General features: G+C 37.2%; 2 protein-coding genes across 3 annotated transcripts; one reads left to right on the top strand and one right to left on the bottom strand.

The window, feature by feature from the left end:
• The first annotated feature begins 1,206 nt into the window (after positions 1 to 1,206).
• LOC135633646 (glycosyltransferase BC10-like) lies at positions 1,207 to 10,959 on the top strand. 2 transcript variants are annotated; one of them, XM_065143381.1, is made up of 10 exons: positions 1,207 to 1,586; positions 1,668 to 1,784; positions 1,874 to 1,974; positions 3,838 to 3,909; positions 4,019 to 4,088; positions 4,232 to 4,312; positions 7,441 to 7,479; positions 9,885 to 9,950; positions 10,132 to 10,278; positions 10,375 to 10,959. In XM_065143381.1, exons 1-10 carry the CDS (start codon positions 1,323 to 1,325, stop codon positions 10,552 to 10,554), a joined length of 1,137 nt encoding a protein of 378 aa, XP_064999453.1. In that variant the 5' UTR covers positions 1,207 to 1,322; the 3' UTR covers positions 10,555 to 10,959. The 2 variants fall into 2 exon arrangements, with proteins under 2 accessions (XP_064999453.1, XP_064999446.1); XM_065143374.1 differs by having other exon boundaries at positions 1,209 to 1,586; positions 4,007 to 4,088.
• Positions 10,960 to 11,561: 602 nt separating this feature from the next.
• Positions 11,562 to 12,592, bottom strand: LOC103979948 (uncharacterized). The gene has a single exon (XM_009396218.3). It carries the CDS (start codon positions 12,484 to 12,486, stop codon positions 11,791 to 11,793), a length of 696 nt encoding a protein of 231 aa, XP_009394493.2. The 5' UTR covers positions 12,487 to 12,592; the 3' UTR covers positions 11,562 to 11,790.
• Between the last annotated feature and the right edge of the window lie 2,485 nt (positions 12,593 to 15,077).

Below are 15,077 nucleotides of genomic sequence, written 5' to 3'. Positions count from 1 at the left end.
GTATTGAGAAACCAATTTCATTGAGCAAGTCGATTGTTTCGATTCAAAATATCATGCAATCGAAACTGAGGTTTAATTATATATTAACCATTGTAGTGGGTTATCTTTGGTATTTTATATTTTATATTTTTTAAAAATTATATTGATATTTTTGTAGTTATAAAAGTGAAACATCCCGATTAATTTATCCTGGCATCATCGGTCTTATCAACAAAAATATAAAAATAAAAGATAAAATAAAAATTTTAATATTCTAGTTGGTGATAACATACAATATCGATGGTAGTAGACGATGATACCACTAAAGGTTACGGGTGACTGTTGTGGATGAAGAGAATAACGACGAAAAATGAGTACTACTTTGCATTCGCATTGACATCAACGTAGTTACCGAACAATGAAAGGGCTATCGATGTAGATGTCAAGCGGCGTCGCTCGGTGTCTATGTCGATGTCGACTCGGATACAGAGTGGCCCTACTTTTCACCATCGCTCTCCTCCTCCATAATAGTCCCAAGGGGTACTATCGTTCATTACCACATATGTTGTCTATCACTACTAATTGAAACGTTAAAATTATTTTTTTATTTTTTATTTTATATTTTTATTAATAAAATTGATGATTTTAAGATAAATAGATCTATATGTTTTACTTTCATAACGAATATCCATATAACTTTTTAAAATATAAGTATCGAGATGCTAAAATAGATAAGTATAAAAGTAATATATAATTAGCTCAAAGTCCGATTCTTGATTTATCTATTTAATTGGTATTATCAGATTCTGATAACTATGATTCAAGGAAAATATTTAAAATGAAAGTTCTAGATACTTTTGCTGATATCAAGTCTTGTTGACGGATAGATTCAAGGATCATTCACCTTATGAGAGGAACCTTGAATCCTTATGTGAGCTGACACAAATGAAGACGTGTGACTACTCTCCCCATGCTTTCTTTCTCCTCCATGTAGTAGTGGTGGGTCTTATGCTTCCCTTCCAACCCAACCAAAAGACACTCTCCAACAAATCTTTGCATGACAAGTACTTTAATTCCTTTAGAATTTCCCCTTTTTATTGTACTTTGAGATTCGTAAAATGCTTTTGGAACAATACTAACCAAATCGATACGTATTTGTTTGTTATCGACTCCACAAACTCGTGAGATTTCAAACGAAATATTTGTTAGTTATTACGCGCAACAATTCAAAGCACAATAAGGATACCATTTTCCACTATATATTTATCGACCCAAACCGAAGCCGTTGGCGGCATCGCGGTGGGCGATCGAATTAGAAGCCTTTCATCGCCGGGACGGCGACGATGAAGAAGAGGGCGCCCTCGTCGTCGTCGTCGCTGGCGTTGGCCGCGTTGCCCGTCGCCCGAAGCAGGCTCCGGTTGGGCCTGCAGCTGATCCTGTGCGTGTCGGTGCTCGCGTGCACGCTCACGCTGATCCGCATCTGCTCGAGATCGCCCTCCCCGGTCGACCTCGTGGAGGTGCCCTTGCTCGCCCCTCCCAAGATCGCCTTCCTGTTCCTCGCCCGCTCCAATCTCCCGCTGGATTTCGTCTGGCACACCTTCTTCCAGGCATCGCCATCGTCAAGAATCCCTTTCTCCGGTTCTCTTCTTTGATGCGATCTAGAGTTTTGCTGTTGGTGCTCTGTGCAGAAAGCCGAAGAGGAGAAATACTCGATATATATCCACTCGGAGCCGGGCTTTGTGTTCGATAGGACGACGACAAGATCGCCGTTCTTCTTTGGCCGTCAGCTTCAGAATGGCATAAGGGTCTTGCAATCCTCTCTGAGTTATTATTTTATCATTTGAATCTCGAGCAGAATTTTGATGTTGTGGCATAGAGGTTTTGGGGTTTGCAGGTGGTGTGGGGTGAGGCCACTATGATCGAAGCAGAGCGGTTGCTGCTCGCTGTGGCCCTCAAGGATCCGGCTAACCAACGGTTTGCCTTGATCTCCGATAGGTAGTGGGTGTTTCTCGAGTCGTTCTTGGAGATTAATACCATTTTTTTTTTCATGTCTATCCCATGATTTTTTGTTTTTTTTTATGATATGCATTAAACAAAATATATTTTAGGGCTTATGTCTGATCGGAAAATGAAGCATGTGGTCTGTGGAAATGACGTTCTTATTTCCATGTGGTTTCTTATTTAATTTTTCAGTTATAAGCTTGTGAAATGTCTAGCACCAACTCTTTAGGAATCTTTTCATTTGTCATTTGAAAGAATCCTACTCCCTAGTTTTGATACTCAGTCTTAAGTAGAACTAAAACAACATCTGCACCAATATTCACTTTATTTACTTGCTCATGTGTGTCCTGTTCTCATGTGCGGCAATGAGATGCAAGCTTTGCAAAAAGAGAAACAACTAGGTTAATCAGGTTTAGAAACCCAATTTTTGTTGTTGCATCAAATTTTGACAGTATAGACATGTATTGCTAACCCAAAAAAAGTTACGATAGAAATTTAACTTTTGTAAATAAATGTTGAACCTACGACATGGTCTTCCTGATTTTGTTGATACCTGCCGTATGCCATTACTCTAAAATCATAGTTTGGATAGTTCTGAATATTCCTATCAATTAGTTAGAAAGGTCTTTGATTGACCTCTACCTTATGCTTATTGTAAATGTTAAGCAATGTGATTTGTCCCCAAGTATTGGTTACAATATTTTTTTTTTTTAAAGAAATCTAAGAGAAAAAGCTAGAAACATACTTGAGAAAAGAAGAGCAATGAAGGTAGAAAGGATATCTTATGCATATTTTTTTTCTCATTGAAAGCTAATCAACACAATTGTCAAAATCCCCTTAAATTTTGGAAGACATTTCTAAACACCAAAAGTTATTCTAATTTCTAACTAAACTTTTTATAGGGCCTTCTTCTATAATAACATACTACAAAGACTGCATATCAACCAAAAATTTTTTTTTTGGGGTAAGAAAAAGCCTTATTGACTGAGTCCTAATTTCCTAATATTTCAAAAACATTGATTGAATGTTGAATGTTCAACCCTAAGTAAATCCATTGTGGATCAGTAGCTTGTCTATCATCTGACTTGGAAGTGTATCCCATTGTTTTGATTGGATAGTTATTTGGGTATATTTTGGGATTCTAATCAGTCATTAGTAATCATACTTTTGCTTGTATACAGAAGGATAAGTTTGTGATTCTGTTATATGAAGTTTTGGTGGATTGTCATATCTCACATGGTTGCAGTCCTATAAGAGTTGAGGCTTTATAGCTTCCTAATTTATCTCAATTTAGCATGGCATATCATAGGTGTGATGAATATATATTATATGAAGCCCTAATGGATCTTCATGACTCGCATAGTATATAACTCCTATAAGAGTTGAGACTTGTGAACTTCAAACTTCTATGGATCTAGCATGGTATGTCATAAGTGGTGCATATGTGTTTTGATAATTGAGGCTTGTTCTAAGGTAACCTGAATGGTTTGTTGTTGTTTTAGTGCTACTACAATTCTATAAATACATTCATATAAAATTGCATGAAGAAGCTATTTCATTTTCCATGTAACTGCCTTTAATCTAATTGGAAATAGTTATTTCACTGGACAGACAAAAAGAAAAGAAGAATCTGTTGTCTTAGTATTTCCAAATATGTTCAAGTTAATGTTATCCCATATATTTTTTTTCGTTGGTTTCATAGCCAAGCAATTATTACTTTCAACTGATTCCTTTTTCTTCCCCACCTTATAACAGGCCATTTTTAATTTTTTTGATGTCTTACAACTTTGATGCTCTGAAATCACTTCCGATGTTCTTGGCCATTTTAATTTCTGATTCATTGATTTTATATGGCAGCTGTGTTCCTCTTTACAACTTCAGCTATATATATAGCTACATGATGTCTTCTTCAAAAAGTTTTGTGGATAGGTAGGCTACCAAAGGGTTATTTTTCATATTGTTCTTATGCTTTGACATTTTTCAATGTAGACATGGAAAAGACTAAGCTATATGGTCATTCTTCTAGCTTTCTTGACAGGAAGGATGTACGTTATAATGCCAAGATGTTTCCTACAATACCCAAGGACAGATGGAGAAAAGGATCCCAGGTTATCATATTCATAGCTGTTGTATTTTGATCTAGAAACATCAGTAGGTTTTTTTTTTTTTTCATTTAGAAGACAAGAAATCAACTTTTGTTCAATTTTTAAGTTTTCATCATGTCTTTAACTACATTAACACTTTCCTTCAGTGGATAACCTTGGTTAGAAAGCATGCTGAGACTATTGTGGCTGATACTATCGTTTTTCCAGTGTTCAGTAAATTCTGCAAGGTAAGGAGTAAAATTATGTACATGGTTCAGATTTTTGCTTCTGATGTCTTTTGTGGACCTTTGGTGATAATTTTTTATCTAATTTGAGGTATCTGTGAACTTGTGCAATATGAGTATCTAGCTTTTTACTCTAAATAAGAGAAAAAAAAATGAAAAATGAGATTTACATATCGATAGCCCTTAATTGTACTCATCTCTCTGACACAGATATTATGTGCTGCGTAGTCAGACTCAGAGTAGTCTGTTCTTGGAAAATCTCAAGCTTGATTAATGTAATCACTATCATGGATTTTTCTATCGAGCAAAGGGTTCAGCATAGATATTTTTAATCTAAACAATTAATTTTTCTCTTCTAGTAAAGCAGTCAAAATTCAAATGCCATTTAGCTTCGATAAATATGCATTCCAAAATTGTTTTAGCACAGGTGCAATTAGGGATTTTAGTTGTTAGCTGTTGTTATTTTTTGGTTAAAGAACAAAGGCAATAATTGTTATCCACAGGGACTTGTTTCTTCCTCGGTCTCAACCTTGTGTTGCTTTCTGGAGGTTATCTTTGATGAATTTACATCAGCTATGCAAATTTTGGCACATCATGTTCTTCGATAAAGGGGAGAGCAACCTAAACTCCCTCTAAACTTTTTACGTTTTAGTACTAATTAATTAAATTGAAAATAGAAGTACTCCTGGATCTAGTATTGTTGTGAATTGATTCATTTTGAGCATCAATAACTGGGTAAGATATTTGAATGAAACTAGGAAGATATTTAGGTCATATTCTGACTATTTATTGGACAAGCTTATGTGGGAGGACATCTTGTAATTTGAAGTGTACAATTAAAACATTATCCTACCTTTCTTAGCACGACCATAATCTAATAGTAGTATTTAATCGAGTTAATTACATATTACCCCCTGTAATTAGATCTCTTTAGCATCTCAGTCTCTAGACTTAAAAATTTTATATTAGAATTCCTATAGTTATGAAAGTGAAATATTTAGCTTCATTTATCCTAATGTCGTCGGTTTTACCGACGAAAGTATGAGAACGATGAGCAAAAAGATAATTTCAACGTCCCAGTTGCGTTTTTGGTGGTGACGGACAGCGGCGTCGTTGGGGTTCGCAGGTGACTGTTGTGAACGAGGAGCAGCGGCGAGAGATGAGGCGCCGACGTAGATGTCAATGCTCTGCATCTACGTTAGCATCGCTCGGTAATTGCATGGTGTCGATGCAGATGCAGAACAACGTTGTTCTTCCCCGCATCGTTATCGACACCGACGCAGATGCAGAGCGACGAAAGGGTTATTCTGCATTTGCATCGACACCGATGCAGTTGTCGAGTGACACTGACACAGATCCAGAGCGTCAACATCTGCGCCGTCACTCTCCCTCCTCATCCATAGTAACCACCCGCGATCCCTAGCAGCGTCGTTGTTTGCCACCATAAAAAACGTAACTAGGACATTGAAATTACCTTTTTTCTTATTGTTTTCGTATTTCCATTGATAAAACAAACGATATTAGGGTAAATACAGCTAGATGTTTCACTCTTATAACTATAGGGATTTCAATGTAAATTTTTGAAGTCTAGGGACTGGGATGTTAAAGAGGTATAACTTCAATGTTTAATATGTAATTAGCCCATATTTAACCATTACTTGTAATTTTAAACGTTTTATTATGAGATAAAAAATAGTTTTAATATGTGAATACTGGTTCAGTTAGGAAAATGGATATTTTTCATTTTCTGTTATCTTATTTTAAATGCTGACTTTTGAGGATAATCAGATAGCAAAAGGACATGTTGTCTCAGTATTGCTAAGGAAATGACTTTAGGTAGATTACCCTAATAAAACTTTGTTTAAAGTTATAATGACTCGGGCCTGATGGGCTAACTGGCCTATCAACTTCGTTTAGTCTAAACCACTGACCAAAATGCTTAAGCTGAAGTTGATAGTAGTACACTCATCAGACCTTATAAGCCAATCTTAATCTTGCCCACTTTCGATGTGGGACTAATCAGGGGTGTTACAATCACCCCCACTTAAAGGCTTGACGTCCTCGTCAAGCCCCACCATAACCCAGATCAAACCCTAGCATAGTGCATGTGAGGCGTAGCCCAGTGGTGGCTCCACGCCGTGACGAGTCCTCTGACTCCGTCTACGGGTAACCCTTTCCTACTCGAGCCCCCTCACCATATCCAAATGCTAGGTCGACTCTGATACCAAATATAATGACTCGGGCCTGATGGGCTAACTGGCCTATCAACTTCGTTTAGTCTAAATCACTGACCAAAATGCTTAAGCTAAAGTTGGTAGTAGTACATTCATCAGACCCTTATAAGTCAATCTTAATCTTGCCCACTTTCGATGTGAGACTAATCAGGGGTGTTACAAAAGTAGTATGTGCTGATTTAAAACTAATTCATGCCTCTATCTTGTTGCTATGACAACTTTGTGTTTGTGGCTTCAAGATTGCAGGGAAAAGCAAAAAAACTCCGTAGACCTAGATAAAATTTATTTTAAGCCAGAAAATAATTGTTTTAATCAGTTAATGATGGACAGGTTCGCATTTTTACATGATAAGGTTTCATTGGCTTAATCACAGGAGTTTGATTGCTAAATGGTAGAAGAAGTGACAAGGTTCTTGCTTGTAGTTTTTCTGTTTTCTATCCAATACGAGTGTAGATTGTCTGGTAGCTACCTTGTTAGTCTGTTTTTTTTTTCCTCTCTCTTTCTTTTATCCTTTCATTCTAGGCATCTCGGATTCATTTTATACAAGTATAAAATGGCTTGGTCCTTAACTTGCATCCTGTAGCCAACAGGTTACATCTTCAGAATCTGCATACTCTTCCTAAATATAGTTTTACTTTTGCAGACAGCATTTATTCTATTAATATCAGTTGCTCTAAAAAATTCAGTCTGCAATACACAAGTTCCCTTTGAACTCAGATTTCCAAATACAAGAGCTTAATGTTTGCCTAGCAAAATTAGCAAGCCAATTTGGCAGCATACTGAACATAGCAAACTCTTATCTGGTCTTTGCTACTAGTTTCAATCTACTTGTCATTCACTTTCAACATTTTTCGCTTTTTAAACCATTAGACTCTTATTGTGCTTGTTCCTTTGCAGCGGCAAACAGGACTAGCACTTGGTGCAAAACAGAATAATGTGAGTAGACTCTTCCATTATCCTTCTAATTAAAGGATAACCTCGTAAGATAAACTTATAATAGTTGTCGTTTGTAGCTGTGTAATATATCTGGTGTTTCAATTCCACCACTCTCTTTTCAATTTGCTACATTAATTTATGATATGTTAATGATGTCCATTAAGTTGTTGCTTTCATATATTGACATCATTCTGAATGTTATTCAGGCAATTTTTTTGTTTAAAATTTTTGAGTTGTAAGATTACTTCAAAGCAAATATATGAAACAGGCAAGATACTTTCCACAATTTGCAGAGTGCTGATCATAGCAAGGAGGTGTAAATATAGATTAACATAAAACATTCTTTGAGAGAAAATGGTGATTATATATATTTTTTCAAGTCCATCTGCTACATTTTAGCTAATACCTTCCTCAGTTGGACATTCTACTTCTCTATCGACACCTGATGATCTAATCTGCCATGGGCTTTGTCAATTTCAAGGAGCTGTTACATTTGTAGGGTCTGTAAATTAGAAAAATAGAAATTCTAAAATATAGTACAGAGGACAGAAATTATATTAGGGTTTCTTGGAGACCACAAGACAAATCACAAGAGGTCTGGTTCCTTCTCTTGGAGATTCTCTTCCTCTCGATTATTCCCTGTTGCTTCCTTCTATCTGCTCAACTCATGGCAGCCCGTTGGCATCCATATGCAAATTTGGTTGTCTTGGTTTCTGCAAAGACTGTCCTTTGTGTGCTTGGCTCTTATAAACTGGATCCATTCAAGTGATTTGCTTATGCAGAAAGGATGGGTTGCTGCTCCTTGCCCCAGTTGTTCTGTGGCAGTAGAATCATTTGATCACATCCTGTTTCCAAAATCTACAATAAAACAGTCAGTCATGAGGCCTCATTCAAAAACCTATGGTGATTTTCGCTCCCAGAAAGTTAACATTATTAAAAAAATAAAACTTTCTAGTTTCTAGATACTTTTTATTATGGCCTCTGTTTAAATAATGTGCAGTGGATTAATCCCCACTGCACTGCATTTTATTGTGCCTTGTTGCTTGTATTACATAACTTTTTATTCTTTTTTCCTTTAAAAGATCTTTCGTTTTCTTAATGAACAAGTTGGATAGCCTCTCTTCTCTCATATATTCTCTTTCACCAAAAGAACTAGCTGCCACATGCTTTTGAAGAGAAAAATATCTTCTCTTTTTGACAACGAAGCAAATATTTTTACGAGAATTAATTAATAAGTTGATGGTGCGTGACCTATAGAGAATAGAAGTTATTACTAGAGGAACTTCAAAAGGTACTATTACATTGGCCATGTTGTAGGTTTTACCCATTAAAAAAAGGGTATGCCCAGTGAATGAGGCTCCCACCAATGCGGGGTTTGGGGAGGCTCAATGTATGCAGCCTTATCTTTAAATATTGAAAAAGACTATTTTCGTAATTTGAACTCTGATCTTTTAGGATGCAAAGGGGCAACCTTACTACTGTAGCAAGGTCCGTCCTCTAAAACATTTTACCCATTGATGGAAATATTTTTATGATAAATAATTGATAAGTTGATGGTGCATGACCTAAAGAGAATAAAAGTTGTTACCAGAGGAACTTTAAAAAATATTTTTAAGACAATACTTTGAGATATTTTCACTCAAGTTAATATCAAAGAACATGGATAAAATGAACATCCAGTATTTTCGTCAAAAGCTTGATGATCCTGTAATCATGTGAGCTTCGGAAAGTTTCTGAAGATAAAAAGGTGCAAAGCTGGAAAGAGATGTCATAATTCAGGGTCTTCATATTCAACTATTAAAAGACTGCAAAAATAACACCATGTGGGAATTCTACAATTATTGATTTACAAGTTAAGACATACCTGTGGGACAAATAAAATTTATAATGATCAGGTACCTAAGCTGTTTGTTTATTGATGAACGAGATCTTGTAACGTGTAGATACTTTATTTGAGAACAAGAGTACTGGAAGGAATGGATACATCTGCATCTATGAGTTGAGATTGCTAACAAGATCTCACTATGAAGAAAGCCTCTTAACATGGGCTTGTTGGTTAGTGTTCTGACATTACAGAACTTCTACTATCTTGGACTCAGATCTAATCATAATGCTTATAATCTCATTGGAAAATAAAAAAGAGCACACATTTTAAAATTGTCATGTTTGTGCAGTTAACAAAGCTTTGTGTTTTGTTATATTTCTTGAATTGAAATTTGTCTGCATTTTATCAGAAAGCCAGGTGTTCAAATCTGAGTTCGCTCATATGTTGTCCACCTTTCACGATGTCATAAACATTTTTAAAGGATGAATTGTTTCAAAAAATGATCTTTAAGCTTGGACGGATGGTAGTAATTTACCATGAGGGATCTCTCAATAGTCATCCTTGATTTATGTTTGTGCAGAAAGAAGCTGCCCAGAAGGAACATGATTGTATACCAGATGAACACTACGTGCAAACATTACTCTCTGTAAGATGATTTGATTTGGTTTTTTAATTTATTTTGCTGGCACAATCCTGCATTTATTATCTGTATATTGCATCTAATCTTCATTGCACAATGGGCATTTAGACAGGAGTTCTACTTGGAAAGCTCTATAAAATGTTTCTTCTTTTTCTTTTGTTCTGATTATTAGCTTTTCTTTTTCTAGATGAGTCATCTTGAAGATGAACTAGAGAGAAGAACTTTAACATATACATCATGGAACCAATCTATAGATACGAAGGACAAAAGAAGTTGGCATCCTAAGACGTTCGAGTTTCCTGATGCGAGCCTGGAGCACATTATGGAAATAAGGGTTAGTATCATCTACTGTTCATATTTACATATCATAGTGCAGTGCATTTTTTTGAATTTTCTTTATGTGAGAAAAGCCTATTTCTTCACTTTGCAGAACATTAATCATGTCTACTATGAGACAGAATATCGAACAGAGTGGTGTCAGTGCAATGGCACTTTCGTACCGTGCTTCTTATTTGCAAGAAAGTTTTCCAGGAGTGCTGCCATGCGCATTCTGAATGAGGGTTTGCTTGGACCATTCGATGCGGGTGCTTTTTTGTTCACTAACTCCTAATTTCGTGCTAACTCTTGGAACGGGTAGCTTAATACTACAGCCATTCTGCAAGTTCAATGATGCAATCAGATCATTTCTTCACACTCGGAAAACCGATCATGATGACCTGTGGAAGTTACAAATGAATGAAGAACCTGTCACCACCCTCATATATTAGCAGGAAGGCGACCGTTGTCTTGAGACTGATGCCATACGAAATCTGAAAGAGAAATCATTGGACTGATATGAAAGAAGATGCAGGTCTGCGTAGAACCTACAAAATGGCATCGTGGGTAAACCCTTCCCTCAAAATGTAAAGGTATCTCATAGTGAAAATTTGTGTGACTGATGTTTAGCTTACAAAGAGCGAATTTTCTTGTGGCTTATACAAAGTGTTTATTACTAACTAGTTTTAATTTAAACCAACTACAATTTTTTTTTCCATACAAGCAAACAGATACTTCTTCCAGTGTACATTTACTATTTTAATTTCAGATGCTTGTTTTTCACTTATATGGGTCAAAGTTTCATGGCAGAATGGACTCAAAATGATTTGAGATATTTACCAAGCTCCAATTTCTCTTCTTTAGAAGCAGAAGGATGGAAACCTGATTCGTTTTGAGAAATTACAGTGGAAGCAGTGGAGCAATATTCATCTAATATCACCAGTTTCTGCACTCAAAACATCAGATAGACTGAGCTGCCAAGGTAAGATTACTCCTTTACTATTTGCATCAGATTATTTTTGCGTTAACAAAAATAATCTTTTTGCTTGCAAGGACAAGATACTCTGCATGGATACTATGTGAGCTTATGCATCTTGCAATTTGGGCCATTTTGTACATGGAAACAACTAAGATAGCTTGAAATAAGTAAGTAGGAATAGGACAGATCCTACCTATTAAGTTTGGTAGGACTATAAAGAAAAAAAATATATTATCCTATTAATTTTAATTAATGATCATTCCAGCTCTCTATTTTCTCAATTTTTCTCTCTGCTCTCCACTATCATATCCCAACCTTCCACCTTAAAGAAACCATCCTGACTAAGCTGTCAATGTATACATGTATCTTTCAGAGAAACATGTATGAAAGAATGAGGTGTACCAAAGAAAAATGGTTTTGGTACTTCACTCCTTTCTGACCCTTCTAATAAAAGAAAAAAAAGCAAATTATAATTCAAGGATCGGGATGACCGTGTTATATAATGAAATGCGACATCGATATGGAAGTAATTAAGCATGCATCATGGAAAGCCTAGAAAGCCCTGTGATAAAGCCCTTGAATCTTATTCCACGACTCTTCCCTCTGCATCTTCAGCTGCATGTAGAAGTTGCCAATGAAAGCCTCCGCCTTGGCAAACAGCTCCTGCTTGCTGAGCTCTCCAGCCTCCTCCTCCTTCTCCTCCTCCTCCTCCTCGTCCTCCTCCCACTCTTTACCCGCACTGTCTCCCTCGAATCCACCGATGAAGAAAAGGCTCGGCTTGGAGGGGCAGCGCTTGAGCGTCTGCTCTCCCGGCGCAACTTTCGCGGACTTCTGCCCCACCGGCTTCTGCTGCGGAGCCCGTTCACGCGGGTTGACAACCTCAGCCACATAGTTAGCTGCGTCAACGGGTGCAGCACTTCCGGCGGTGGGAGCTGCCGCGGTGTTGTGTGCCTTCTTCTCCTCTTGATGCCTGGAGATGGCGTCGAGGAAGCCGGCCTCGACACCTAGAGCAACAATAAGGATGTTGAGAAGGAAGTAGAGGTAAGAGGTTCTCAGGGACGAGGATATGAAGGGGAAGAAGAGGAGCAAGAGAAGGAACGCCCCCTTCGCCACTTGCGACCTGGGCAGCTTCTCCATGGCTAGCCACTCAGGTGTGAACAGTGGTAGTGACATGGATGGAAGCGTGGTGGGACATTTATAGGACAAAGATGAATACTTGAGAAGGTCTTGAGGCTTAGGATTAGCCATGAGCGCTGGAGATATTTATTTGATTGCTGTTGAGGGTAATGGTTTGCATGGGGAGGAGGAGGATAAGGGTCGGTGGGAACATTCCATCACCTTTTGGAGGAGCAACTTCGAGCTATTCACAACCAGAAGTGGAGAGAGCTTTCGGGGTATCTTTGTTTTCTCCTGGCTGTAAGCTGGGAATCCATTTCTTCCTTCTCCTGCCTCCCACTTGCATGGTTTGGGATAGCGGAATGTGCTGCTTCTTGTCTTCGACTTTGTGTCTCCTTGGAGGATATGTCGAAAGGTTTTCCCATGGGAGTAGCAGTCACTTGACCCACCACCTTTGACAACTTCGAGAACCAACTTGTGTATGCTGAGTACACCTCAGAAAGCTAGTGAGTCATCAGGTTATGCGATGAAGTTACATGTTCTCAGGTGTCTCCATCAAAGTCATGGTGAATTTGGTAAGGTAAGAGATCTGTTTCCGACGGTGGGTCTATTGCATTAGCTCTTCCTGTCTTCCATCCTCTCATTGATCTCTCAAGTGGATGAAAAATAGGAAGAAGCTAAGGACTACTTGAAAGAGGATAATTATTCCTCATGGATCAGAGTGTAGTTCCTGTAAGTGATTGGTGATGGATCTCACCACTCATAAAACACAAGAGTAACGCAGGGTAAAAATTTTACGGTGGCCTTCAGGCTACATCAATCCACTAAAACTATTGATTGACTTCTTCTTGAGATTAATAATCTCTCTTTTTTTTATCCTAAAAAATTTTAACACGGATCTAAGAATGTTTTTACAGCAAATTTAGAAAATTTTGTAATACTTTGGTTTCGACTTAGGCATTTTGAATTAATAGTTTAGACTTAACATATTAGGAAGTTAGACGTATTATTAAGTTGGATCATTATAATTGGTATCAAAGATATTTTAGTATTTGAGAATGGTACAATACTTAGTAAGAAATGACTATCTGTGGATAAGTTCAGAGGACTATATTTGAACTATGATAAACTTTAATAAAAATATTATATTTTAATATTTTAATCTAATAATATATTAAAAATAAATAGAGATTAAAATTGATATAATAAGTTAATTATTATTAAAAAAATTTTAAAAAAAATTAATAATTATTAAATCGTACAAGATGCTAAACATAGACTTAAACCTAAGACCCATCAATTATGTGACAATGTACTAACCATCAGAATGTCTCAACAGAGATAATTATTATTAATTTAAACTTGAGTATTTTTTTATCAACAATTTAGGTTTATCAAGTTAACAAGTCAATTATCTCTATTTTAGATATAAAATTTGTTAGAAATGACCTTAAATCAAAATGATCAGTGGATCATTCAGACGACCACTAAAAGGTAAAAGGTATATAGATATAGCCAAGGACGACGAGTATGTGGGCGTCCAATTTGCTTCACCTTTCCACCCGCATCGAGGTCAGCAAGAATCGAAGAGGCAAGAAACAAAAAGTGACAGGGCATTAAGATGAAGCAAAGATGCAGTCCTTTATGCCCTGCATCTTCTTTTACCAGGGACCGATCATGTGTGGGCTAAATTTGATGCACGAATCCTCGCCTTTGGCGTCGTTGTAGGAGCAAAGGATAGAATAGCATGTGCCCCGTGGGTCGTAAAGCATGATCAGCTGCAACCTTTTCTTTTCTTTTCTTGAGCACACACTCATCATGGCCATGGCAACCAGGAATAGTACTGTGCAATCTTTTCGACTATTCTCCGGTTCTCATTGCAAGAACTGTTCGTGTACTGCTTCCTAGTTCGGAAGCATCATCATCATGACTTTAATTCTTCTTCTTCTTCCTTTTTTCTTGTTCACGAACTCGTCCTCTTTGACGTGTCAGTAATTAATTATCATATATTTTAATATTTACATCAACTGATTATTAAGTAGAATATTCCATACGTGGGATAGAATCATCTAAGGTTTATCGTTTCGGATACTGCATCTGTTTTGATGATCTAATCGGATTAATACGTATCGGTTGATATCGATTTATTATATGTTGATATATCGATACATAATGGTGATTCAAAAAGAAAGAAAAATAGGAAGGGATGTTGGAGGAAGAAAAGGACGAAGAAATGAGGAGAAGAGACGGTAGAGAAAGAGGAGAACGAAGGTGGAGAGTAAAAGGGAGGGAAGAGGAATGAGGAGGAAAAGGCATAACCATAAGCAACTATGCATGATAGAGGTGTGTCGTGATGTGTGAGGGAGGTTGCATCGTGGGGCGTGCGACTTGTGCGAGAATATCAAGATTATCATACGGACCAAATTTTTTTTTCTTTTAATATGAGTGGATTGGATGGAGATGACCTGTCGACAGGCTTGGATCGATATCGATGCAAGTAAAACATTATCTATTGGAGTCATCGAGCAACAACTCTGGCTTGGATCGATATCGATGCAAGTAAAACATTATCTATTGGAGTCATCGAGCAACAACTCTGACCATATTTATTGTTTTACCCATAGCCTCCATCGTGTCATGGTCACCTTCCACTTATCGTCGATCGCTTTCACTATGATGTGATCGTCTTCTGCTCTACCTTCATCGCCTTTGTCTCCTATGAC

The sequence above is a fragment of the Musa acuminata genome, chromosome BXJ1-3, assembly GCF_036884655.1.
Source record: "Musa acuminata AAA Group cultivar baxijiao chromosome BXJ1-3, Cavendish_Baxijiao_AAA, whole genome shotgun sequence".
Taxonomy (NCBI): Eukaryota; Viridiplantae; Streptophyta; class Magnoliopsida; order Zingiberales; family Musaceae; genus Musa; species Musa acuminata.
This window is presented reverse-complemented; position numbering and strand designations above follow the sequence as displayed.

Excerpts from the sequence above, each read along its gene's own strand:
- LOC103979948 (XM_009396218.3), bottom strand. The coding sequence starts at position 12,486 with ATGGCTAATCCTAAGCCTCAAGACCTTCTCAAGTATTCATCTTTGTCC.
- LOC135633646 (XM_065143374.1), top strand. The coding sequence starts at position 1,323 with ATGAAGAAGAGGGCGCCCTCGTCGTCGTCGTCGCTGGCGTTGGCCGCG. Across the intron at positions 1,587-1,667 it reads TCTGGCACACCTTCTTCCAG|AAAGCCGAAGAGGAGAAATA; the intron begins GCATCGCCATCG and ends TGCTCTGTGCAG. Across the intron at positions 10,279-10,374 it reads AGCACATTATGGAAATAAGG|AACATTAATCATGTCTACTA; the intron begins GTTAGTATCATC and ends TTCACTTTGCAG.